Source organism: Alligator mississippiensis, chromosome 13 (genome assembly GCF_030867095.1).
Source record: "Alligator mississippiensis isolate rAllMis1 chromosome 13, rAllMis1, whole genome shotgun sequence".
Taxonomy (NCBI): domain Eukaryota; kingdom Metazoa; phylum Chordata; order Crocodylia; family Alligatoridae; genus Alligator; species Alligator mississippiensis.
This window is the reverse complement of record NC_081836.1, coordinates 30,475,241-30,500,427: the sequence shown is the minus strand read 5'-3', so window position 1 is coordinate 30,500,427 and position 25,187 is coordinate 30,475,241. Positions and strand designations below refer to the sequence as shown.

The window sequence follows — 25,187 nt, the reverse complement described above, 5'->3', positions numbered from 1 at the left end:
ATTTGACATCAGTTCTCACCATCTATTACATTAAATAAAGGCACACTTGTATTCTTGCTAAGACTCAAACACAGTGAAATAGATTACCCAATAATCGATGCCTCCAATCAGTTCTTCATCACCCTGAATATCAATTGAACTGGGCTGCTCAGCAGTATTTGGGCTTGTTTGCAAAGAGCGCTGCTTTACATTACTAGACAGAGCCTGTAATCCTCCCTAATCTAATCAACTCCTCACACAGAGCGAATTCCATGGAAATCAAGGTCAGAGGCAGCACTGCCAACAGGGGAGAAGAAACTCCTTATTTGTTTCTATCACTGACTAGCAGGGGCTTTTCCTAGCACACTAAATAGATATTCTCTAAAGGAATCTTTGCTCTTAGCGGAAAACCACATACACCAAAAGGTGACATGCAGAAGGCACGGCCTCTTTTCCCAGGCCCTCCCTTGGCTCACCATACACTCAGGAACCCTTTCCCAGGAGCAAATAAGACCTATAGTAGTTTGAGATAAGCATGCTCTAGGTTTGCAGGGCTGGTTTGTGCTTGAACATGAACTATTTAAAACATACAGTAAGGATTATCCCTCCTTGAGCAGACAGTTCATTAAATCCACAGCAGTTGCTGGGCTGCAAATTTACCATTGGCTTTACAGTTTGAAACCAATGGTTTGAACTTCCCAGAGTCTGCTCCTATTGCCTAACTGGTGAATGCAAACAACTAAGGGTGTAGGTGAATGCAAACAACTAAGGGTAACATTTTTAAGCACATGGGAGCCTAGATCCCATTTTCAGGCATCAGATTTTTAAAGGAATTTAGATATATCTAAACATGCAGTTAGGTAGAATTTTCAAAAGTGCCTAACTCAAAAAAAAAGAAAAGAAAAAAAAAATCAACTGACATATGTGCAAGCTAAGAGCTGACATTTTCCGCAGAGACCTTTGAGTCTAACAGGCTTGAGGGACAACTGCATTTTATACATATAGCTGCTCTAAGAACCTGGTTCTATCTTATTAAAAGTGCCCCATCTAGCTTAGAATTATTAATATCATGTAACCCGCCTGAAAGTCAAACACAAGGTTATTTTCTTCTTTTGCATTCCATTCATTTTCTGCTGCTATGAAAGGGTGTGTACCTGCAATAAGGCATTTTTAATCAAGAGATGCTAAATGGAAAGATGGTGATGGGTGCTGGCAACCCATACCAGCCAGTGGTATTCCGATGACTGAGTCTTCCCAAGAGGAAGATGAACTAGGCACTGCCTAGGGAGAAATGCTATTATGTGTGTACACCAGCTGCTGAATGAATCCTGCTGGTGCAGCAGGATTTAAAAGGATGGGGAGTGAGCAGGGAGCTGAATGGTTCTGCTGACTCACTCATCACTAATTTTACACTCCTGGGGGACTGTTTGCATCCCATGCTGACTGTGCTCAGGCCCCTAGTTGTCTGCGATGCATGCTCTGTGTTGCATGCACACTCTTAGGGCTTGCATCTATAAAGTCACTCAACATTTAGAATGTGGCAGCAAGCCCCGTGGACTCTGATGTCTGCAGTTACTGGGCAGGCAGGTCTTTACTAGGAATAGCTGTTATCCCAGTGAGAATTAAACTAGACAATTTAACCGTGTTCGACTCAGGGGTAAACAACTGTTTTAGTTCTCACTGGCCAAGTCTACACGAGATGCTGACTGTTCAGTTGTTATTGTGCAGTCATTTAGTACTGGCATATAAAAGTACTAAATGACTGCGCAGTAACCAGAGTTACTGCACAGTAGCATCCCCGAACGGCTTTTTAGTGATGCTGACTGTTCAGTAGCTCATTACTACTGCGCAGTAGTGTTGCATCACGCTTCATGCCATGTGACACTACTGAGCAGTAGTAACAAGCTACTGCGCAGTCAGTGTCTTTTGTGGATGCAGCCACTATGGGGTAATTGGTGGTCTAAGCACAGCTGAGGTGCAGTAAGTCCCTGCCCCCTGTGAATCGCAGAGATATTTGTGTGTGTGTGTGGACTTGCAAGGAGTCATCTGAGTAAGTGGGATCACAAATGGAGAGAGTTCAGAAGTCACTGCTGCAGGAATGACTTCTACTACCTGCTGTCTTGAAGCCACTGGTGCTAATGGGGGTCCCATCTATAGAGGAAGGGCACTGCATCCACAAAGACCTTGGCAGTGTCAGGTAAAAGTCCGACTTGGTGTGTGGAGTCTGGCAGGTCACTGCTGTTCTTTCCTCTGCCTGTAGCAAGTGGGTATTTCGGAATCAGGCATTGGAGCACTTCGGGCTAATGAGAAACTGGTTCTGAAACAAGGGAGTATTAGCTCATGTTCCACATTGTGGTCCCATGATTACCTTTGTGGATGGTCTTGCCTACATGCTGCACTGGCCTGCAACCTGGTCACCTTCATCAGTGACTCTTTCATGTATTGTGTAAGTGCTGATGTTGGCCTGAAACTGCTGCAGGATGTGGCTTAAAGCACCAGGGCTTTTCAATCCAACTCTGCAGCAACCCGCATCCCGGCATGACATACTGTGACATTATGCTGCCAGAGGTACCATACAGCTGGTCTTAGCTACTGGAAGTTATGAGCTATTAAGATTTGCAAAACACTATATAATGGGTAATCCTGTCACTACCCTAATGATGTATGGACTCTAATCTCCAATTTTATATGGGACTCGGGTTAGGGCAAATTAAGTGCTTTGCCTAAAACCATACAGTAAACTCCTACTGGAAACAATGCTCTAATTTAGGGCTTCCCATGCCCCATTCTCTGCTCTGCTCAGTACCTTGTGCTGGTCTTTTGTAAAAGCCCCTGGGATCACTAGAGAGCCTGTAGTATTTTTCCATGGGGGTAGGACAGCGTGCCAGTTCAGGTCATCATGCCCTGCCTTGCTAAATTACGCCCCCAAACTAAGTGGGTGCTGGATTCTTCATCTCTTGTCTGCAGTTGCTGGACAGCATGGTGTTGTTGCTACGATTGCAGGGCTGGGTGAAATGGTCCCTGTCTCCCACTTATGAAGCATTTTGGTGGTTTTGGAGCGGAAATGGAAATCTTGTCGATGGTCAGAGCTGAACATGTTGGGTTAGGCATCAGCAGGTCACAGTCTGACACCCAGAAGGGCAGCTGTAAAGCTGACAACAGATTCAAGAATTAAGATGGACTCCTAGGTGCCTCATTTGTCCATACACCAAGGCAAATTCACACTTTCACAGAAGGCACGCTGCACTGGCCCAGCTAACACAATGTCGAAAAAGCCGCTATACAGTCTGCTTTTGCCCACACCAAGTAATGTCCTTAGATCACTTTCCTTCAGAGCCAACACAGCCAGCTCTGTTCCACCCATCTGATGGTGCTTCTTATTACACTTGGTGTATTAGGTATTCCAAGGCCCAAGTTATTCTCAGGTGGTGCAGCCACCCAGCCAGCCAGCCATGGCAGCTGTGGTACAAGGTAGAACTCTAGTCAGGGGCCAAACCAGCCCCTGGACCCCTTCCTGGCCCCTGCCAACCAGAGTCCTGTCAGCACAGGGGTAAGCCCAGACTTGAACCTTGGTTTGCAGCTATGCCTTGGGGTCCACTTGGCTGGCGCATCACTCCAGGGTCCCAGGGCTCTGGAGAATCAACAAGTTGCCTATGACTGTGGCTTATTGACAGCAGGGGTGAGTGCTCCCCTCACTCACACCACTGGGACCCAAGGGGGTGCCAAGCAAGAGGAGAACCTTGACACTGGTTTACTGGTGCTCTGTACATTATGCAACCACTTGCACCTTGGTGCAGCAAGCTCAAAATGGCAGCTCTAACCCACCTTGGGTAAATAGCTACAGTTCAGACCATGCTGCTTTCTTGGGTGGTTACCAGAGTGCCATAAAGACTACACCCATGCCTGAAACCACTCCTTCCCTCCCTCCCAGAAGGGTGTATATTCACTCACGGGAGACAAGCGCCCTAACTAGACCAACAAGATCCTCAAGTTGACAGGAAGACACACCTCACTGCAAGTTGCGCTGCTGGCCCCCGGCCTGAGCACCGATTGACACTGGGGCTTGGAAAGCATCCTTCAGGTACAGCCAGGCAGTGGGAGGTCAGCTGGGGCCTGATCCTGTTCCCATAATCAGTGTGTAACTCTTGTTACTGTAGGGGCGGGCAATTATTTTGGGCGGAGGGCCGCTTACTGAGTTTTGGCAAACCATCAAGGGCCACATGACAGGCAGCCCAGGGCAGATTAATATTAATTTTCTAAATTTTTTAGGGGCCTTGTGGGCCAGATAGAATGGCCTGGTGGGCCGCATCCAGCCCGTGGACTGCTCTTTGCCTACAACTGTGCAGCCAGCTGTTCCACTGAAATCAGCACGGTTAGTCTTGTGTGCAAGGTTAACCACTCTGCCAGAGCCTCACAATGACAAGAGCACTCTGGGGTTAACAATCCACCCGGAGAAAGCAGGTAGCCCCGTCTCCCTCTGTTTGGTTTAGATAACAACCACTTACCTCGCAGGCCAATGTCCTTCTCCTAAGGAGTCAGGTTCAGTGTGACAGGGGGAGCCCTAAATAGCAAGGGTTCCCCCAAAATACATACTCACCCCCAGCCTCTGTATATCCCACTTTGCAGCCTGTTGGGAATAGCCACTGAGCTATTCACACTGCTGATGCATTACATTTAAAACTGTGGAAACATGCAGTGCTGCTCCTGGTAGCTGTTCATACCACATGCTTTGGCAGTTAGAGATGGTGGCTATCAAACCTAGGTACAGGGCAGGATGGTCATCTCCCCAACAAGCTATGAGGTGCACCAGGGACCAGGCGTGCATCTCAAACAGCCTCAGCACAAGCCTCTTAGGGCTAGAGTGTGGGATGCGCTGATTGCAGCTTTTGCTGGGGTCTGCTGGGTATGGATCTTGTCAGCTCAGCCAGAGCCCCTTTTCATCTCTCCTGGCAAAGTTGCTACCTGTGCTCCAGTTTGAAGCCTCCATTGTGATAACCTGTAAGAGGGGCACACAGCCACTGCACTGCCCAGGTAAGTTGGGTGGAGGGCCTGGCCACCAGCACGGGCCTCCTCCAGTTTACAGTGGGTGACATCCTCAGTGGGTACAAGTCGCTATTGCTCCATGGATGGCACTGGAGTCACCCCAGAATCTCCCAGCCAAGGACCCGTGTGCTCGTCTCCAGAGGCTAGAGAAATTACTCTCTTCAACCTCAGTAAGCTCACTCCTCCCCCCAGATCCAGAGAAGTGGCCTTGTAACATTCAGTCCCCCACATAGGTCCCCTGTAGAGCCCTGCCTTTTGGGGCCAAACAAGGGATCTGATTAACAGGAGAAGGAAAGGGAGCTTTCACTTTGGCTCCAGGTTACACCACTGCCTCCCTGGTGTGTCTCTGGGGAAGGCAGAGAGTAGGTGGGGGTGATGTGCCCATGATGCAGCCTTAACGAATGGGCATTTCTGCCTTCACTCACATAGTTCTGGGTCCTCTGTGCTGCACTTCCCTGATCAGGGCTCAACACAGCTCTCCATATTCTACACCTGAGACCCTGCTCTTCCATCCAGCTGTCACACTATCCCTGGCCCTCTCTAGTTGCAGTCCCAACTCTTAAGATAGAGCCTGTTCTGGCATTGAGGGGGGGACATACTCCCTGCCCAAGCAATACTCACCCACCCATCCACCCCCCCACCTTGTACAAGTCCCCTCCTGTTGGAGCAGCCCAGTATTTTGGAAAGTATTAGAAAGGCACCAGTGAGTCATGTGCAGCTGCAGTGCCTGGCAGGCAGAGCAGGGCTCAGTGCCATGCTCCCCCACACACGGAGTTGGGGTCAGGTTTGCTGTACAGGAAGATCAGGACTGGCTCACAGCCACCCCGAGTGAGGCCAGGCCTGGAACAAGTCTGGCAGCATCACAGGAGATGGTTCTTCCCCTTTACAATCCTGTAATGACCAACCTCCCACTCCTCTCTCCCCACAGCATCTCCAACAAGGAACTCTCCGAACTCATAGAGCGACTGCAGAAAAATGCAGACCAGGTGGAAAAAAACATTGTGGAGGCTGACTCCCGGATGCAAAACGTAAGAAACAGGCACCTGTGCAGTGTCCCCCCTACCCCCCAGCTCAAGCCCTTCCCACAAACCCACTCCTCCACCCATCCATGTTCCTCCAGGTGCACCTAATAGTTCACATGGCCCTTCCCAGCCACCCACTCTCCAGCTGTGCATTACTCTCTGCTCAGGGTCCCCTACAAACACAGTCTGGCATCCACTGTTCCCCACCCCTACCATCTGTAAGGCTGCTCAGCTCCTTGCCTGCATCTAATCTCCATCCACTTCCTTTTTGCCATGCATGCTCAGCTAACCACCCTTACCCTCTGTCAATGCACCCCTTCCCCCCATCCTCCTACTTGTTCTAACTTTGACTGCAGGTTTTCTTTATTTAAGAAAAACACTTGCTCCATTGCACGTAGCTTTTCAATCCTCACTGAGCTCTTGGCTCAGACCTGATCATGCACAATTCTTCTTGTACCCATCAGCCTCTCCCCTCCCGGTGCTCCTACTGCTTCCCCTGCTCTGTGATGACAAAACCTGAGAACATTAAGTTGCAGAAATGCCCACAGTCCTGTACAGGCATAGCTTTGTGTGGTGTTTGCATTTACATTTCACCCAGCTGGGACAGTGAAGCTGCACTGCATACTTTCACTTTCCATTTACAGTTTCATCCACTTGCCATTTCTAAGCAACCACGACACCCCTGAGAGGTAGGAGATTTCACAGTCCAGAGAGGAGTATTTAGCCAACCTATCCAAACCCTTAAATAAATACCCTTTCCCAAAACACACAAACCTTTCAACTGGAACTAAAGTCCCTTAATGTATTTCTAGTCCCATTTGGTTTTGTTAAAATTATTTAAATTGCAGACCTTACTTTCGGATCTACCAGATCCTGCATTAAAAACTCCCTGTTGGTTACTGTTCTATGTAAACAGCAAGAGCAGACTGTCCTCTCCAAGTGGGCCCTTACTGCATTTGAAGTCCATCCAAGGGAGCATATGCCTAATGCCACCAGTATTAGGACTTATTGCTAGGCATAAGTGGAGTGATACATAGACAGAAAGGTACACCCTTAGACCCTGGTTACCAATACCTTGAAGAAGGGTTCCTAGGAGTCCTAGTATACAGAAGTAGTAGTAGTAGTAGTATAGAGAAGAAGCTGGAAGCCAGCTCTTTGTGGAGTCTTGTCTCCACAGCACATCCCAGTAAACCTGTGATGCGATTCATTTAAAGGAAATACAATCATGGTCAGCTACAGCTTTGCCTTGAGAGCTTGCATGCATAACAAGAAAGCAAATACATATTAATATAGATAGAAAAGGAAAGACCAGGAGTAACTTGGAGCAAAGTCCAGCTAGAGACCAGCTTTCCCAAGCAGATGTTTGTGGGCAGGACCTCAAACGTATTTGTGCTAGGGAAGTTGTGTGGTGGTTAGTGTCATTCACAGGTACCCCACTTCCTTATACCCTCCCCACCAATGCACTCAGTCCAACCACATATTTAGCAGCACTGCATGTTGAATGCTTTTCAGCCAGCTTGTCCTTCAGCCATTCGGTTGGTCCCAATTTCAGCAGGCTCACTTTTTTCTTCTTACCACTTCCAAAGGACTTACACAAGATCAAGGCTAGCCAGCCTGCTCAATACAAGGACATCACAGCACGCAAGCTAACAGAATCAGACAAACTCCTCTACGTTTTGGATGGTGATGCAGCAGTTGCCAGGCACATGAAACACCCACAAGGCGACATGATCACAGAAGAGTGAGTTCAGGGGAGGGGAAATCCGTATTGGGGTCTGACCAGAATGGATGATGCTTGTGTGGACTTGTTTTGAGCAGTGCCTCTGTCCTCTCCTTAGAGCCAGCAGGGATTTCTGCAACACCTTCTAGGGAACATCCTCAGGTCCTCACTCTCTTTGTACTTCCTTGTAGTAGGACGCAGTGCTGCAGCCATTCTCCTTCAGCCTCTTCCCAGCAGGTCACTACAAGAGGCAGATACCCATTACTACCTCCCAGAGAGCCAGGCCAGAGTCAGAGCTCCAAACAAGCCAAAATAAAGAAGTCCTGGTCACAGCTGAGCTCATTTTCAACCCTCACTCCCCCTCGGAGCAGGCACCTCCTGCTGTAGCTTGATTTACCGAACATCCTCGGGCCCCAAATAAATCCAGACAGTGCAGTCTGAGGCCTGTCCTTTCTCCAGGGAGGCTCTCACAGCCACAGGCCTGTTCAGTTCCTCGTCCCACCCAGGCATGTGTCATAGGTGAGAACAGCCAGTCTACACTCACTTCTGAATAAGCCTCAACTAGGGCAGTTCTCCCCTTTATAGCCTCTTCCCTCAAGAAGGACACCCACTACAGGTGCACCAAGCAGCACTGATAGTACTCACTGCTACACTTTATTAACCCTTTTCCAGGTCGGTGGGGTGTGTATGCACTATTACAGGAGTGTGTTGTTTAATATAGCATAGCTTTATAGCGAGGCCTCTGACTATAACTAGGCCACTTCTCACTAGTCAAGCAGTGTCAGATCTGGTTGGCAGTGCTGAGGTGAGGATAGTTCTGTTAGGAGTGCTCTTCCCTCTAGGCCAGTGCTGCACTTCATCAGCCTGGTGTGCTAGAGACACGCTGATGCTGATGGGATGTGAAATCAGGTTCATGAACCCTTGCCACTAGACATTTCCTTCCCATAAGGGCAGGAATGTCAGCAGAGTCTAGCTCCCAGTCCAAGTAATTACCATCAGCCTGTAGCTGCAGCTTGTCTGCACTTCCTGGACTACCATGCTGTGCAGCATGTCATTAAGAAGCTGCTGCCTCCTACCCCAGAAGTGGCTGCATTTCAGTGATGGGAACAGTGACTGCCATGTGCAAAGTGCAAAATGCTTTATAAGCTGTCAAGATGGCTGAGGTAAATGATCTAAACTGCTCTCACCCACACAGGAACACTTGAAAAGGGAAAGTTAGAATCTCTGGCAGCTTTTGGTGGCAACATGTCAAGCATCGTGTATAATGTGGGTATGGGTGTTATTGCCCTGGAGTCCTTAGGCTTAGCTGGGCTGTGCTCAGTATAGGACCTAAGTGGGGAGGGAGCTGCCCCCTCATAATCTCCAGGCTACTGGGAATATCTCTGGATTTATCTTGTGAATCATGTGTAGGTGTTTGCACACCCAGATATAATATTGTGTAGCACCCCATAATACTCCTACAAGGATCTCACGGTCTCCAGGTTGGAGCTGAATGTAACCCTGGGATCACTAAAGCATTCTGACCACCCCACCTTCCTCTCCCAATGCACTCATACTGTATGCAGGAGTCTGAGAAAGTGTGACCAAGAGCTGATGACACCAATTCTACACCAGCTAAGGCACAGCCCGCACACCCTGAATGCTCTTGTCTTTCTGCAGCATCCGGCAGCTGAAGGAACGTGTAGCAAACTTACGCCTGAAACACAACCAGATCTACAACTTCACCCCACAGGAGATTGAACCACAGGTCAACTGGTCAGAGGTGATTGATGAGAAGCAGGTATGATGACCTATGCATGCTGATGCCCACCCCTGGTGGCAGGGATCCCCGTTGCACACTGGTACTTGCCCCAAAACCTTGCACATGGGGTAGGGGATTTCATTTCCTTCCTGGAAAAAATGCACCCAGGAGCTCTCCTTAAAACCAACAAGGTAGCTTAACAGTGCAGGGAGCAGAACAGCATAATGGATCTAAACCAGTGGTTCTCAACCATTTTAGACACCATGCACCCCTCCATAACTTTTCTGAATTCAGTGGCACTCTATTTCAAACCTGATTTCATCTGTTTTATACTATGGAAAAATCTTAGAGCAATTCTTCTATTGTACAGAACTCAGCCCACAGTAGATCAGAATGTTTTTGACACTATAGATTCCTATTTGAAATCTCTGGATTTATCTTGTGAATCGTGTGTAGGTGTTTGTACACCCAAAAGTAATATTGTGCAGCACCTCATGATACTCTTACAAGGATCTCATGGGCTCCAGGGTGAGAATCACTGATCTTGATACTGAGCAGGGGCAGAAAAGGATGGTTTGCAGTACTGGAGTGAAATAAAGACACAAATGGTTTTGGAACACCAGGATGATATGGAAAAGAGCAGAGGATGGACAGGTCAGCTATCCCAAACTGAGGTTTTGCCTGTCCAGGACATCTGTTCCGATCAGTGGCAATTCAGACATGGTGGAGATTCACACAAGTAGATCAGCAAAGCAAAGCAAAGCAGCATGTCACCAATGCAACCTGTACCTGTTAGAAACATGGGTAATCTGCATCAGTACAAATCAGTGCTCCTAGCTGCTTGCACCAATGCAGAAGTGGCAAAGATCCTAGAGAGCAAGCATGGTTTAGAGGCTGATGACAGATCTGGTATTCAAGCACTCTGGGTTCCATCCCCAGCTCTGTTCCTGCCCTGCTGGGTGATCTTGTACAAGTCACCTCACTTCCTTGCGTCTCAGTCCCCCAATCCATGGGATGGGGAGAATGGTACTGGCCTCCTCTCTAATACTGTCAGAACTACAGGTGATGTGATCAGCACTATGAAAATAGATACTGCTGTCATAGCTTTCCCCATCACCTTTTTATTGCACCTTCTCCCTTCCTTCAACCCACCAGACTCCTCTATCCATCTAAAGTTAAATACAAAGGGCCTGATTTGGAGCTGAGACAAAGCAGTGCAGATCCACTGAAGTGGAGGCAGTTATGCTGGTTTACATCAGCTGAGGGTCTAGTGCTTCTGAAGAATTACTCAAAGGGGAGCTGTAGAGCTGTGCTGTATCCCTGCCTTTACACAACACATCCCAGAGACGAGCCTATGAGCTCCATTTCATCAACCTGCCGGATACTAGAGATCAGGGACTAAACATAGACATTGGATTTTTGACACATTACAATCTGCCTGGCGACTGACTCCCCACCCCAGCCCAGCCCCTGGCTTCTTTACTTTTCATTCCATCCAGGAAGAGCACACACCAACTGCTGCAGCTTCCTTAGCCTGACGAAGGGTTTTTGAACCCAAAAGCTTGCTTAATAACTATTCTCCAACCATTTGGGTTGGTCTAATAAAAGATATCAAATTCACCCAAGGAACCTTGTCTGCCTGTATCCCTGCCTTGCACTTTACAGGCACCCTTTGCTGCTGGCAGTGGCTGCCCCATGATTGGAGAAGTCCCTGTATTGTATTTAGAGGATAAGGGAGACTAGGACTGATAGGAACCCTTCTTTCCCAGAATGAGCCTGCCCACTCCACCCACTGCATTCAAGAGCTGGATCCAGCCAAATAAAAGGCACCCAGTCTCTCCCTGGCATTGGTTTTGCTCCTATTCAAATTGCCACATCAGCTTCACTTTGTAAATCCCCAGATTGGCCTGACCTGCCAAGGGCAGCTCAGCTTGTCTGACAAGCGCTTTGCACTGGGGAGGTGATGCTGGCTTCGCAGTTCCACAGTGACTGCTCAGGCTCAGCTGCCTCAGAGAGTCATGGTCCCTGTACTGGGGGAGAGGAGATGCTCTGGCAGTCAATTGCTTGTAGTGTGCTCAGGAAATACCAAGCACTACTCATTAGCATTCAGTGCTCAGGTGGGACCTGCTACCCACCCCTTCCACTGGCCACTGCACATTCCTGGGCACAGCCTTCTTCTGCGGGAGTCAACGACCAGACTCCTAGATGGCTTATCTTGGTCTCCAAGAAAGAGCACAGGGAGCTGAAATCCCAGACTGCCAGTCAGCACATGGAGACCACCAGAATGGGTTGGACCTCTGGCCTCTAATAACTCCAGGGGAGCCCTCCTGGATGTTCCTATCATGCAATGACATTAAGGCAGAAAAATCCTTCCAGTCACTCACAGGACAGGCAGCTGAAGCCTGCTGATGGCTGATCCTTATATAGCGCTCACTGGGCCACAGAAGTATGCAGGCCATTTCCACACCTGCTCTTGATAGCCTTTATCTTAGCCAGTGCTATAAGGCACCTTTACCTGTGCTCAATGCTTTCTGATTAGAATGCATCAGAGCAGGCTCAATTAATCAAATTTTAATTACATTAATCAAGTCTGTGGGTGAGTTCTAATCAGAACACTCCAGTATGCTGCAGCATCTCGTGTATTGAGCATCCCTGCGTTTCGAAATGGCAATGGGGGATGCTTTAATAAAAGGTTTAACTTTAGTTAAAGCACCCCCACTGCCATTTTGAAATGCGGGGTGCTGAATACATGAGATGCTGCAGGTGTTTTAATTAAAGCAACTCCAGAGAGCTGCTCTAATTAAAAATGCCCCCTCCCCCTGAGCATGTGTATAGGTGCCCATAAGCTCCCTAAACACTGAGAGGAGCTGAGCTGCTTCTAAATGTCTTGCCCTTCCAGTTCTTTCCCCTCCCCCCATCCCCCCCTGCAAGCGTGTTGGGATAGAGGAGGCCTAGCTCAGCTTCCCTGGTGCCTTTCAGAAATCTGAGTGTCCCTCCTCCCCACTTGCACACACAACACCCTGTCTAGGTGCTGCAGCCACAGAGATCCTACTGAGACATTCACCCCGTCTGCTTTGATGCAGATGGCAGTTGTTCAGGCTGGGAGTTTAGCTGCTCTCAAGGTATGTTTACAGAGGTCCCTGTCACAGTCAGGGCATCTGCTCTCTGCTGCCCACTCCCACTTGCAAGCCCCTACTCTGGAAAAGTGGGGGTGAAGCCCTCCTGCAGCCACTCTTAAGACCTTTCTCTCCAGTATTTTTCAGTGGCTGCCAGGGACATGAGCAGCTTCATAGCATTTCCAGGTGCAGCACCCTTTGGAGGTGGGGAGAGGTGCTTGGGAGCAGGCACCTCAGAAATGCCAGGGACACAGTGTAACATGCTCTCAGAGACATCCAGAAGCTACAGGGTGCTTCTTGTCACTAATTGTAGCTTCTCTGTGCCCCAGGACTTGTTGAACAGCAAGGGCTTTGGGACCGACCTGCCGCTTGTCAACAGTCAGGTGGAAGAGCACAACATCTTCCACAATGAGGTGATGGCCATCGGACCGCACATCAGCAAGGAAGGGGACAAGGTAGAGTCCATATCCCCCTCATGTCCACACTGCTGTTCAGTGTACCTGTCTTGTCTGCCCATCTCTGTTGTGGCACATGCCAGCCCCCTCTATCTCCCATGCCACTAACTAGACTTTGCTACCCAGGGGCATGCAGAGCAGCCTGTTAGACTGGCAGAGAAAGAAACTGAAAGGACAGGCTGGGAGACACTAATCCAGAGGGAAGGATAGGTGGTCAGTAAAGTGGGGAATGCAGGCCCCTCACCTGCATGCAGCAAGAGACAGGCCTGAAACAAACCCTGTATTCAGATGCCTCTTCCCTGCCTGGATATCCAAAATCCACACATGTAACCAGAGCTGAGTTTCACACATGGACCTAAAACTTATTATGGGTCAGAAAACAGATAGCGTGCCTCCCCGATGCAACCCCCTTTTCCCTATAGACCTCAAGTCATTCCATTTCTGTCCTGGGGACCATCTCTGCAATTAATGCTTGGCATCTCCCCTTTGCTTTTAGGAATATCAAAGTGACCTCCAGGTGAAATATCAGAAGCTGCTGGTAAGTACCTCCTTCAGCCCTGAGACAACTGATCTGGGGTGATATAAAAAGAACTGGAAGGTGGGGTGAGGGTATCTGTGTGTGTGAAGGACAGTGTGTGCGCAGAGGTCTTACTAAGGGAGAGGAGGATGTCTGGGTGGGTGTGGACCCTCACCGCCTCTGACTGAGGGAAGTTCTCAAATGCTTCCTCCAGAGGCCTCCTTGCCTAGCGGAGAAGGGGACACAGGGCCAGGGTAAGGTGTGGTGTGCTCTGAGGCATCTGCTGTTTTTCCAGGGACTGGGTGCTGGTCCCCTATCTCTGCGACTGACTGTCAAGCCCTGAGACTCTGGTATTTTTGCCTTTGACAGTCAGACTCCCAGCAGCGGCAGCAGGATTTGAACTCCCTGGAGGACTACATGCAGCGCTGCACTAACAAGCTGTACTGGCTGGACCAGCAGGCAAAGGACAGGATGAATTATGACTGGAGTGACCATAACCTGGACTACCCCAGCCGCCGCCGCCAATATGAAGTACAGGAAATCCTCGCTATTTGCGGGTTCAGCATTCACGGTTTCAAATATTTGCAAATGCCAAACCCACGTTTTAAACACACTTTATACACTTACAGGAGCTCCTTGGGAGCTCTGCACTTGCTGCCACCGGGCTCCCACCACCGCACTCCCACTGTCACTGCCAGAGCTGTGCCCCCCCAGCCACCAGGGGCACTGCGTTCCTGAATGCAGATTGTGTTCATGAACGCAGTGCCTTATTTGCGGATTTCGCCATTCGCGGGGGATACGAGAATGTATCCCCCATGAATGGCGAGGGTCACCTGTATATTTGTCCTTGCCCCCATGCACATGCAAAGCCCCCTACCTTCTCAACTGTCTCCTGCCTACGGTGTGTGTTACCGCAGTGCAGGGAGACCTAATGGGCAGGGGATTTCTGGGATATAGAACACCAGGGTGCTGCTTCTCGCATTGCCCTGGGGGGGTGAGATCAGACGAGTTACTTCCCTGACCTCCTCTGTAAAGTGCTTTGGGCTCTACAGCTGAAAAGTACTCTGTAATTAGACACTAAAGGTGCCTATCCATGAGCAGCAAGGCTGCTCCTACACTGTAATTCATTGATTAATTGAGTCTGTTGGAACATGGTAATTGCCGCGTTCCAGCGTCTCATGTATCGGCACCCCCATGCTTAAAAATGGCGGTGGGGGCATGACAAACTTTAAATAAAGTGCCCCCACCACCATTTTTAAGTGCGGGGACACATACATGAGAGGCTCTGGTCGCTTTAATTAGAGCACCTTCTCTTGGAGCCGCTCTAATTAAAGTACCTTCCCCCTGGCTACCAGAATACCTGTATAAATGCCCTAACAGTTTATCATTACATGTACAAAGGACCTATGCTCTAAAGCAGGAGGGGGGTGAAAGGAAACCTGACTCTTCTCTCATGTACCCTGGGTGGTGGTACAGAGAGAGTCAGGGCCAGAAACTAAAAATCAGCTGCATGGAAAGGAAAGTAAGAGCTAAAGAAGTGGCTGAGGAGGGTTGGGCCTTTCCTGACTTGAATTGAAGGAGACTCTGACTGATGAACCAGGCCCCTTCATTTTAAGATGGTACAACTTGAGGCTAAGCAGGGGTCCCATCCTGTTTCTCAGTAACAGGCCTCTTCCCTGCACTGCTTCTGAGTGTGAATGTCCCACTCTGTCTAGAACTTTATCCACCGGAAGCTTGAAGAGAAAGAGGAGGCCATCAACAAACTGCACGCAGATGGGGAACAGCTGCTGGTCCAGAACCACCCAGGGAAGAATGCTATTGATGTGAGTTGCTCAAGGAGTGCAGGGGACCTCCGATCTGTACATGCCCTACAGCACATGCCATGCGGGTAACTCCTGCTCATTCGGCCTCCCAGTACAGTGAGGCATCTCTCCATGGAGGCAACTCCCCTGCTCTTTATCCAAGATTGGCGGTGAGCAGAGGGGCAGTGGGATGCCCCTGGGCTCCAGACCTATGCTGAAGCTGCAGCTCCAGCTGGGGGATATAGGGCCAGCCAGGAGCTGCACCGAGTTTGGTGAGCTCTGATGCTCACTGCACACGTGCTACACAGCCAAAGCAGAGTGCAGCTGCAGCTCCCACATCACTCCTGGATTTGCCTCTTGAGTATAGAGAAACAGACACCTCTTTAGCATAGCTCTGCACCCCATCCCTGTGGTCTCTATTGTTTGTCCCCACAAAAGGTAGAGCCAGCTGGGAAAATTCAACACTTGATTGAAAATGGGCCATATTTTCACAAACTTTATCCCCAGAAATGCATCCCTGTTTGAACTCTACTGAGCAGCTTTGGTGCAGCGCAGGGAGTTATGGCAATCTCCTCAGATACCCCTCCTGGGACATGGAAGCTGGTGCTTCCCTGGGAAGGAAGCATATTGGATCAGGGTCTATTGTGGTATAACTGTTTGGCCTTTCATGGAGTTACATAAGGAACAAATTTGGCCCAGCAACAATCTGGGCAATTGCTTCCAGACCAATAAGAGTGGGATAGTGCGTTGCCACTGTTACTCTGTCACTAGTACTGCTATGCAAAGGGTTAGCCCCCATTCTTGACAGAGTAAACATTTCACTCCTGTTCTTCTCCAGAGCTGATAAAAAGCTACTGTATATCTCAATGCCATCAGCACTGCTCCTAACCCCTAGTTATGATGTTGCTGTTGTGTTGCAGGCTCACATCGAGGCAGTCCATGCTGACTGGAAGGAGTATCTCAATTTGCTGATCTGTGAGGAGAGCCATCTGAAATTCATGGAGGATTACCACCAGGTACCAGGCCCCAGGGGCTAGCAGGGCACCTGCTTCTCAATGCAGCCCCGGGGGAGCAGGTTCCAAGTTATCCTTTAATACTGGGGGCAGCACCACATGCTCTGGTATCTCTTCTCTGATGAGGTTAGATGATAGCATGCTAGACCCATAGGCTTGCAGATTTTTATGGCCAGAAGGAACCATTGAGTATAAGGCAGGCCAGAAAATTTAACCTTGTTGCTTCAATGTCAAGCCCAATAACTTGCTTAACTAAAATGGGTTTACCAGAAAGGCATCCAGTCTCAACATGAAGCCTTCAAAGACAGCAAATTCACTCAAAGAAGAAGACTGGTTTGTGGGTTAAGGCCCTGGCCTAGACCACAGGCCATCTGGGTTTTCTTCTTGGCTGCAATGCACTTCCCATTTAACCTTGGGAAGTCATTTAGTCACCGCGTACCTCCGCTCCCCATGTGCATCCTCTGGAGCATGCACCCCTTCCTCCACAGGGTTAACATGTGACAAAGATAAATGCACTAGCAAGCAAGGGGCTCTGAGAAAGGTGTTACTTCTGTGGGTCACGTTATTGTTTTAACAGGACACCCTGGGGCCACAGTGTGTGTGTTGTGAAGTCCTCCAGCGTTACCTCCCTTTCCTAATTTCCTTCTTTGTCTGAATGAAGGAATAATCTGATCCCCTTTACAATCCAGAACCAAGGGTGTTCCTCTATTGAGGGAGCCAGTCCTAGGCTGTTCTGCTTCTCAATTGTCAGGCCAACCCTTTGTCCACACGCTGGGGCAAGCCAGCGCTGAAGGAACCTCAGCATGGTCTGCTGCTACCTAGAGAGGTGCAGGAGAGCAGATGGGTAGTCTTGTTGTAGTTTTTGTGGAGATGCATGAAATCTCTCAGCAGGGGTCTGCATAAGGGAGAGTAGGAGATTAGGTGTGCCCATACCTCATGGACTGACCTTGGTACACGCTGGAGGTGTTTCACGTGTTTCCTTTCGGGGAGCATTATGTGGGAGGACACCAAGAGAAAACGTGCCTATCCAACTCACCTCTGCAGGCAGAAAACTGCATTGGATGGCAAGAGAGGCTTTGAAGAGAAATAAGTTGGGCAAGGTGGTTCTCTAACAAGCCACTTGGAGCATTTTCATACTCTCTGCAGAGGCAAAACAGTAGTGCCCAGCCCAGGCAGCTCCTTTCTTGGGTGCCTGTGATCACCAGCTGCCCCAACTCCTCCCCACAGCTAGCAGGAGCATGTCAGGACGACAGACACAGAGCAGAATCTCTGTTTTATATACTGTTGTCACTGTAAAAAATGGAAAGATGAGCTCACAATCCAGAGATGATACTTGGTGTCTAGAACCAAGGAAGGCAGGGAACAAGGAAATAGCCAGATGGTGTCCAAGCCGTCTCACCTTCTGTTTATTAAGGACACGTGAGATTCGTTCTTGAAAACCGCTCCGTTAGGTCACGAAGGACCCAAGTTCAACACTGGGAAGACTAAGGAGATATAGGGCCAGATTTTCATGCTTCCCAAGGACAGCAGAGTGCTGACTAGGGGTGCAAAGGAACTGTTCTACACACAGCCCCCTCCTGCATACCTGGGCTCACTGGACTTCAGTGAAGGCTTAGCGTAGTTTGCTGCAGCTTCTCTGTTCTGGTATGCTCAGCAACCAGCAAGGGGGTATAGCACCAGCAAGTTCTGGCAGCCCATTCTGGGCCAAAGGGGTTGGAGCTGTGGCTCTCTTTGGAACAGAAGTTTGCTTGGCCTTTCTGCAGTTCCAAAAGGATGCCAAGGATGCCCAGGAGCTGCTGAGGAAGGTGGATACAGACCTGGACCAGAAATACAGCCCTGACTTTAAGGACAGATACCAGATTGAGTCTCTTCTTCGAGAGCTGGATGTAAGTAACCAGTGCAAGAAGCGGGGGATGGTTGGGAGCATAGCACACATGTTGATAAGGGCAGAAACATTGATGGCATCAGAGCTGGTACTGCCCAGAAAGCTGCTGGCAGATTAGTACGCTGTCTGCTCTTTGAGCATTGCAGGCAGAGGGGTGTAGACTCCACTGGCTTCCTCTGTCCACAGGCATTCACCTGTTGATTGCTCTGTGGTGGCCAGATTTTACATCATTCAGGGCTGGATTATTTTGTTTCTTCCATCAGGCTGGTACTTGTTAAAGCTAGGAGCATGATTTGAATGGCTGTCACAAGAATCTATGCAGCCACCCACTCAGGGAAGGGCAAGGCAGACCAGATGAGCTGGTCCCAGTGCACAGCACCACACAATCAGCATAGCCAATATCAGATATGCTCCACCCTAAGGCAGGCACACAATGACCTGCCTCTTTCCACAGACCCCCAAGCCTACACCTCCTCTACAACTAACCCCCTCCCTGGATCAGGCAGATGCACACCTTGATTTGCTAGCCCTACTAGTTGGGGCTTGTTGCTAAGTGCAAGGGCAGGGCCCTGGCTGGGGAGACTGGGACCCAGGCAGACGATTTTCTCATCCTGATCATTGGTCAAGGACCTGTGTGTGCTTGGTTCTGGCAGTATCTGGACTGGACCCAGCCCCCAGCCATCAGACCCACAGGCTCACTTAGTACATACTTCCTCAATATATTGTTAGAACTGGATGTAAAGTAATTTCACAAAGGAAGGCAAGCCATATGAGGAGAGGCTGAAGGAAAAGGTGCTTAAGAGGATAGCAGTCATGACAGCAGTGTATCTGAAGGGCTGCCATAAACACCTTTTCTCTCTCTCAGAGATTTCTAAGTGCACAGAGCAGGATATGGACCAGTGGTTTGAAGTTGTAGCAAAGCAAGTTCAAACTGGAGATCAGGGAAAACTTTGACACCATTAGAACAATGAGGCAGTGGAACAGACTGCCTAGAAGTGGTGGAACTCCATCATTAGAGGGGTTCAAGAAGAGGCTGGATAAGCATTGACCAGGGATGATCTAGAAGTAGCTATGCCACACATGAGGCCAGGAAGGAATTTTCTCCCCTTCTTGTTGCTACATGTGGCAAGATCTTTTTTTTTTTTTTTTTGCCTTCCACAGAAGCACTGGGTGTTGGCTACAGCCAAGACTGGGGATTTTGCCTGGGGTGTGCTAGTGCTCCTGCTGGCACTAAAATCCAGAGGTTCCTGGGTAAAGGGTCCTGCCTCTCTGCTTGGGGTCAGACTAAATCACCCCATTTGGGATTAGGAAGGAGTTTTATCCCATAGTCAAATTAGTATGGACTGCAGAAATTTGTCTTCCTCTGTAGCAAGGGATGTGGCCCTCTTCCTTGAATCTCTAAAAGAAATTTTAACAACACTCACACCAGCAGGACATTGGGCATTGTGATCCCTCTGTGTTACCTGTAGCAAGTCAGGGCACTAGGCTTTGGGTGTGCAACAGGGTTGCATGTGTAGTTTAAGTAATAGGTTAGACAAGGATTTGCTTGGGATGGTCTGGATAGGGCTGATCCTGCCTCATGTAGTCCAGGTAAGGGTTGGACTACATAACCTCCAGAGGTCCCTTCCAGCACTGCTTCTCTAAGGCTTTATGAAAGTGAAGAGATTCAAACCTTGCCTGGCTTCTCAGGAGTCCCTCTCTGCTGCTGCTGCCAGGTCCCATCTCTACCTTAGGATGGCACAGTGGCCTGATTTGCTAAATGGGAGAATAGAACAGATGATTCCTATTAGACGTGATAATTTAATGCCCAAAGGCGGCTATGACTCCTCTTGCTGTGGAATGTGAAATGCCAGCAAGATACTGGCACTCAACCAGCACCTCAGATTCAGCCAGTAGAAGGAATCACAGCCAACGGGCGTAAGCAGCTCTTGAAGCGTTACACTATTAACATTCACACACCAGGAGTTCAACTGTAAGAGGCCCACAGTCAGTTAGAGGGCACCTATGCTTTACAATCCACTCAGCCAGACAGGAGCACAGGAGGCCTTTAGTTGTGCCCTAGCACCAGGGTCCATGGTCATTAATGCTGGGGGTAAGGTCTCCATCTGTGCGCAGTAGGGCTCAGACCCCCTGGTGCTTACAGTCTGTGGCACATTTTCAAACTCCCTCATGGTCACAGCTGAATGTCCCCTTCTGCTAGGACCAGGAAAAGGCCTTGGACAAGTACGATACAGTGGTGACATCCCTGCAGAAGCGCAGCCAGCAGGTCCTTCCTCTGAGGTTCCGTCGGGAGACTCCGCTCCAGCCCACCGCAGTGGAGGCTCTCTGCGACTATGATGGCGATCAGGTACACACCCCTTCCCTCCAACAAGAGCTTCCTGGGGCCCACCTGTGGGCATTGCAGGAAATGGCTGACTGAAACCTTACTTTGCCAGGTGCCAGGGAACAGTTAGGAACCTAGCATTAAAAGTGTGTTTGGCTGTATAGATGCCCGACTTCACCTGGACAAGACAAAGGCCTCAGAATGAAATGCAGGGAGGTTTTGGGGGCTGACTCACAGGGTATAGCAAGTTTGGGCTCCAGAGGCAGCCATGATGCCCCTTGGTGACCATGCAATTCTTGCCCTACTTCAGCTCTAGGGTGCCCTTCCCTGCTGACTTACCTGCCACACCTTGATGCATTTAATTGATTGCAAGGAAGACTGCCTAATGGGTTGTAGAGTGAGCCACTCATTTTCTTGACAGTTAGCGGGTCCCTCCCAGACTCCGCCATTTCAACGCTGACTACATACTAAGTGGGCCCCGTCAGCTTGTCCATGCTTCCCAGGGCACCTGTAGCCTTTAGGGGTATTCACAGCCTTTGACCTCCCCTACAGCCATCCCACGCCTCACTGGTGTTACAGTACGCTCTCCCTTGTCAGGGTCTTAATCTTTTTGGTCTCTGCCCCTTTTTTCTAGCCCAGCCTTCTAGTCCAGGCCCACTGTGCTGGACCTGGCTTCTGGACCTCACTTACTTCAGCCCTGGGCCCCTATGCACTGTCTCCACCCTGCTCTAGGTGCTGAGCCTGCTTCAGCTCTGTCTGGGCCCCCTGGCCCAATCTCTGGCCTGCTCTGGACACTGCTGGGACCTCCTTTCACCCCTAATAATTGCAAACCCAAGCCAGGTCATAGTGGTGTAACGAGGAAATAAGCACACTGGCTATAACAAAAGCTAAACCTACACTAGGTCCCAAGCATTAACAGTAGCTTACTGTCACAGCACCCATACTGCCCTTTGACCTGAGTTATAGTTCCTTGATAGCAAGCCTGCACTGTCTTACTTGCAACCTTCGAGGATTCCTGGGGGCAACAGAGCCCCTTCCCTTCATGCAGTCTGCAGCCAGGAACTTTTTACTCTAGCTCAGGCAGTAGGCTTATATGCTGGCTAAGCCCTGCCTCTTCTGGTCAGGTGATGCTCCAGCTGAGCAGGGGTTTCTTGTTAGGGCCTGAAGGCTGGTTGCCAAGGCAGCTTATGACTGCTGCTGTAGCAGCCTCACTGCTGCAGGAGCTAGGTCAGGGGTGGGCAATTATTTTGGGCAAAGGGCTGCTGACTGAGTTTTGGCAAGCTGTCGAGGGTGGCATGGGTAGCCCCCCCTGACAGGTGCCCCACCCTCAGTCACCATCTAGTGACTGGAAGTCCCACCCCCTAGCCCCTGACCTTTGCCCCTGGAAGTACTCCTTTCAGCAAAGGGGTTTGCCATTTCAGAACCAGGAAAATACCAAATTATATTCTAAAAAGCAGACATCTAAAACATTAATTTGATTTAAAAAAATATTTTTTCCTGATTTACATGTGTTTGCGTGTGTGCATAGAGGTGATTGTATATAATAGCTTAAAATGAAGTTTTACTCTTGTATGTTGTGGGGGGGGGTGGGTATAGGTTTCAGGGGGCTGTGGGTGTGTAGGGTGTGTCTGTGTGGGTGTGGGAGATGTGGGTGTATGTGTGTCTATGTGAGGTATGGGTGGGTCGGGTTTGTGGGGGAATGTGTGTGGGGGGAGGGTGGCTGGGGTGTGTGAGTGGGTGTGAGGGTCTGCGTGTACAGCAGCATGAGGGGGAGGTGTGGGTGCACGTGTATGGCGGGGTGTGCATGTGGGACTCACCCTACAAACACGCACACACACACACAGAGTCCCTACGAACACACACACACACGGGGTACCGGTTTGGGCCCGTGCTCCCATGGTCCGGCCATGCAGCTGGGAGCCACGTGGTGCTGGAGCAGGGTGGGCAGGGTGGCAGGGAAATGGCTGGGGGTGGGACAGGACTGGGCTGCTACCTCCTGCTGCCAGCTCCCCCTGAGTCCTAGTGCCCCTGGCTCCTGCCATCTTTGTCAAAATGTTAGAAGCTTCTAGGCACTTCTTAGATCTGCTAAATGCAAACCACAAGCAATTCACTATCCCCAGGAGGCTACTCCAGAGCTCCCTTTGTCTGGTCTTATTACATTGCTAATGGAAATTCAACTATGATCCTTTGTATGTGTCATGGTTGAGTGATACTACACATCTGAGAGAGGTAATTCTCAGGAAGAGAGTAGAGGAAGTATGATTCCTGCTGGTAGCCAACTACCTGCAGCCTAGGAGGGAAAGTCCAGCCCAAATAAAAAATGCAGGGATTCTACCTGCTAGCTCTGTCCAGCCCAGCAAAAGGATCTTATTTGCCTTGTGCTTCCTCATACCTGTCCCAATAGGAAATACACTGGTGTGAACAACTGTGGAAGCAGGAGAGGATTTGGACTAAGAGGCTTGAGGGAGTGGTATCCACAAGAGGCTTTATGCAGAGAGAGTTTGCGTAGTAATGACTCAGGCTCTGCCCAGCCCATGTCAGTTTGGGATTAACATCTCAGTCCCTGTGCAGTTCCTTCAGGATGGAAGAAGGAAGGAGTGGCCCCAACTGTACAGAGTAGTGCTTGAAGTTGTTTACAATGGTGAATGCAGCTAGGGGTGCACCAATAGAGATTTTTTGGGCCAGTACCGATAGGCGATATCTAAGGAGGCATATCGGCCAATACCAATTCCATTTCTGATACAGCTGCCTCTGGTTGGTAAATCTGGTGTGGTGGAAGGGGTGTGGGCAGATCAACACCCCCTGCAGTGAGGGAGGGGGCAGGGCCTGGAGCCAGGCTCCCACTGCTACTTACACACTGGGAGAGCACGGGAGGCGTATGCCCCCCAGATCTGCATGGGGCAGGGTGGGCTGCAGCTGGAGCTGCGCAGGGCTCTTCTTGGTGTGGGCTGGGCTCAGAGCGGGTGCCGGCGGCTCTAGGAGGATGCTGCATCACTCTGTTTCCAGTGCCACTGCTGCCAGCCACCCGGTGCAGCCTGGGATCAATGCTACACCTCCACCCATGCTCCAGGAAGAACTGGGGCTGCACTGGATGGCTGGTAGCAGTGATGCTGGGAGTGGAGCGGCAGCAACATTTGGGGTGGATGCAGGATCCTTCTAGTGCTGCCGGTGCCCACTCCAAGCCCAGCCCCAATGAGAAAAGCCCCAGCTGCAGCTTGCCCTGCCCTGCCCCACCGAGATCCAGGGGACCCCCCCACCTCGTACCCTCCCAGGGTGCAAGCAGCAGTGGGAGCTGCCTGCCCCTTCCCCCTCTCTCACCATGGGGGGCATTGATCTGCCCCCCCCCACGCCTCTTCCCTCCCCTTCTACCACACCAGACTTACTAGCTGGAGGCAGCTCTCCATGCTGCCAGCTGTGCTCCTCACTGCTTGAGTGCTGTGCTGAGCATGGGCATTTATCTGATACAGACAGGTTTCTGTATATTGGTACCAATCCAATATCAGACCTACGTATCTGCACCTCTAAATGTAGCTAATCCCACCCCTGTGTGCAGAAAAGCCCTGGACACTGCACTGATAATGTTGCGGCTGTTACTATGAGACCTTCCTCTGGGCTTCCTCACACAGCACAGGTTTGCACATCATGGGCAACTGGTGCCGCCTTAGTCGGAGGGGGAGGGGGGCATGTGCCCCTCCTGCGACCAGTCCTGCTGACCAGGGAGGGGGGCCACGGCCGATCTCACTGCCCGGGGAGACCTCCATGACGGCCAATTATGACAGCCGCTTCTGGGAGCAGCTGCCCACCCTACCCATCACCTAAGCGGCGAGTACAGCCAGTCAGGGGGTGCACGTGCCCTCCCTATGCATTGCCACTGTTGCACATTCACATGTAAACTGCTTGCTCCTGGCAATCAGACTTGTAGGATGAAGAGCAAACCCCCATCCCTTCCACCCTCCAGGGCATCACCAGTTGTGTTTTCCCTAAGGACCCTTACCAAAAACCTCTTAAGAATGATTGTGTCCATGAGAATAGCTCTGTGGCTGGGTGTTAGCAAGGGCTGTAGAACTGAGCTCCTGCATCTAAATGCTAAATCATAGTGGGGTTTGCCTTTCACTGACCTGCTATTGTGATTTGATTTTTGTCCTAGGGCCAGATCACCCGAGGAGTCCGCTACACCCTGAATAAGAACAATGGGGACACCTGGGACGTGGCAGATAGCTCAGGAAACAGCATCAGTGCCCCTGGGATCTGCTTTATGATCCCCCCGCCAGACCCTGACTCCTTAGCACTCACTGACAAGTATGCACTGCCAATTTGCCTTTGCATGTTAGCCCTAGAAAGCTGTCCCTGCTGTAAATGGACCATTTCCTTCTAGCTGACCCTACAGCATGGGCTACAGCCATGCTCTGGCAACTTTCTGAACCAAAATGTTGTAACACCCTCAGGCCTCCAGCATGGGTGGAAGGTGCTTCAGCAGGGCTTAATCTGAGTACAGAGTCCAGCTTTGGAAGACCAGAGGCAGCAGCATTTTATCTTCCTTAGCACTGGTTCTTCCAGGACCCTGGGGCCTT

General features: G+C 50.1%; 1 protein-coding gene across 1 annotated transcript in view; it reads left to right on the top strand.

Moving 5' to 3' along the window:
• PPL (periplakin) overlaps nt 1-25,187 on the top strand; it is a 56,585-nt gene that overhangs the window by 16,261 nt on the left and 15,137 nt on the right. The window contains exons 2-12 of the mRNA XM_006262870.4: nt 5,951-6,050; nt 7,631-7,785; nt 9,424-9,544; nt 12,951-13,076; nt 13,573-13,614; nt 13,963-14,124; nt 15,309-15,416; nt 16,316-16,411; nt 18,172-18,294; nt 20,494-20,640; nt 24,764-24,915. Coding sequence (XP_006262932.1) covers nt 5,951-6,050; nt 7,631-7,785; nt 9,424-9,544; nt 12,951-13,076; nt 13,573-13,614; nt 13,963-14,124; nt 15,309-15,416; nt 16,316-16,411; nt 18,172-18,294; nt 20,494-20,640; nt 24,764-24,915 — 1,332 coding nt within the window. The remainder of the gene's footprint in view (nt 1-5,950; nt 6,051-7,630; nt 7,786-9,423; nt 9,545-12,950; nt 13,077-13,572; nt 13,615-13,962; nt 14,125-15,308; nt 15,417-16,315; nt 16,412-18,171; nt 18,295-20,493; nt 20,641-24,763; nt 24,916-25,187) is intronic.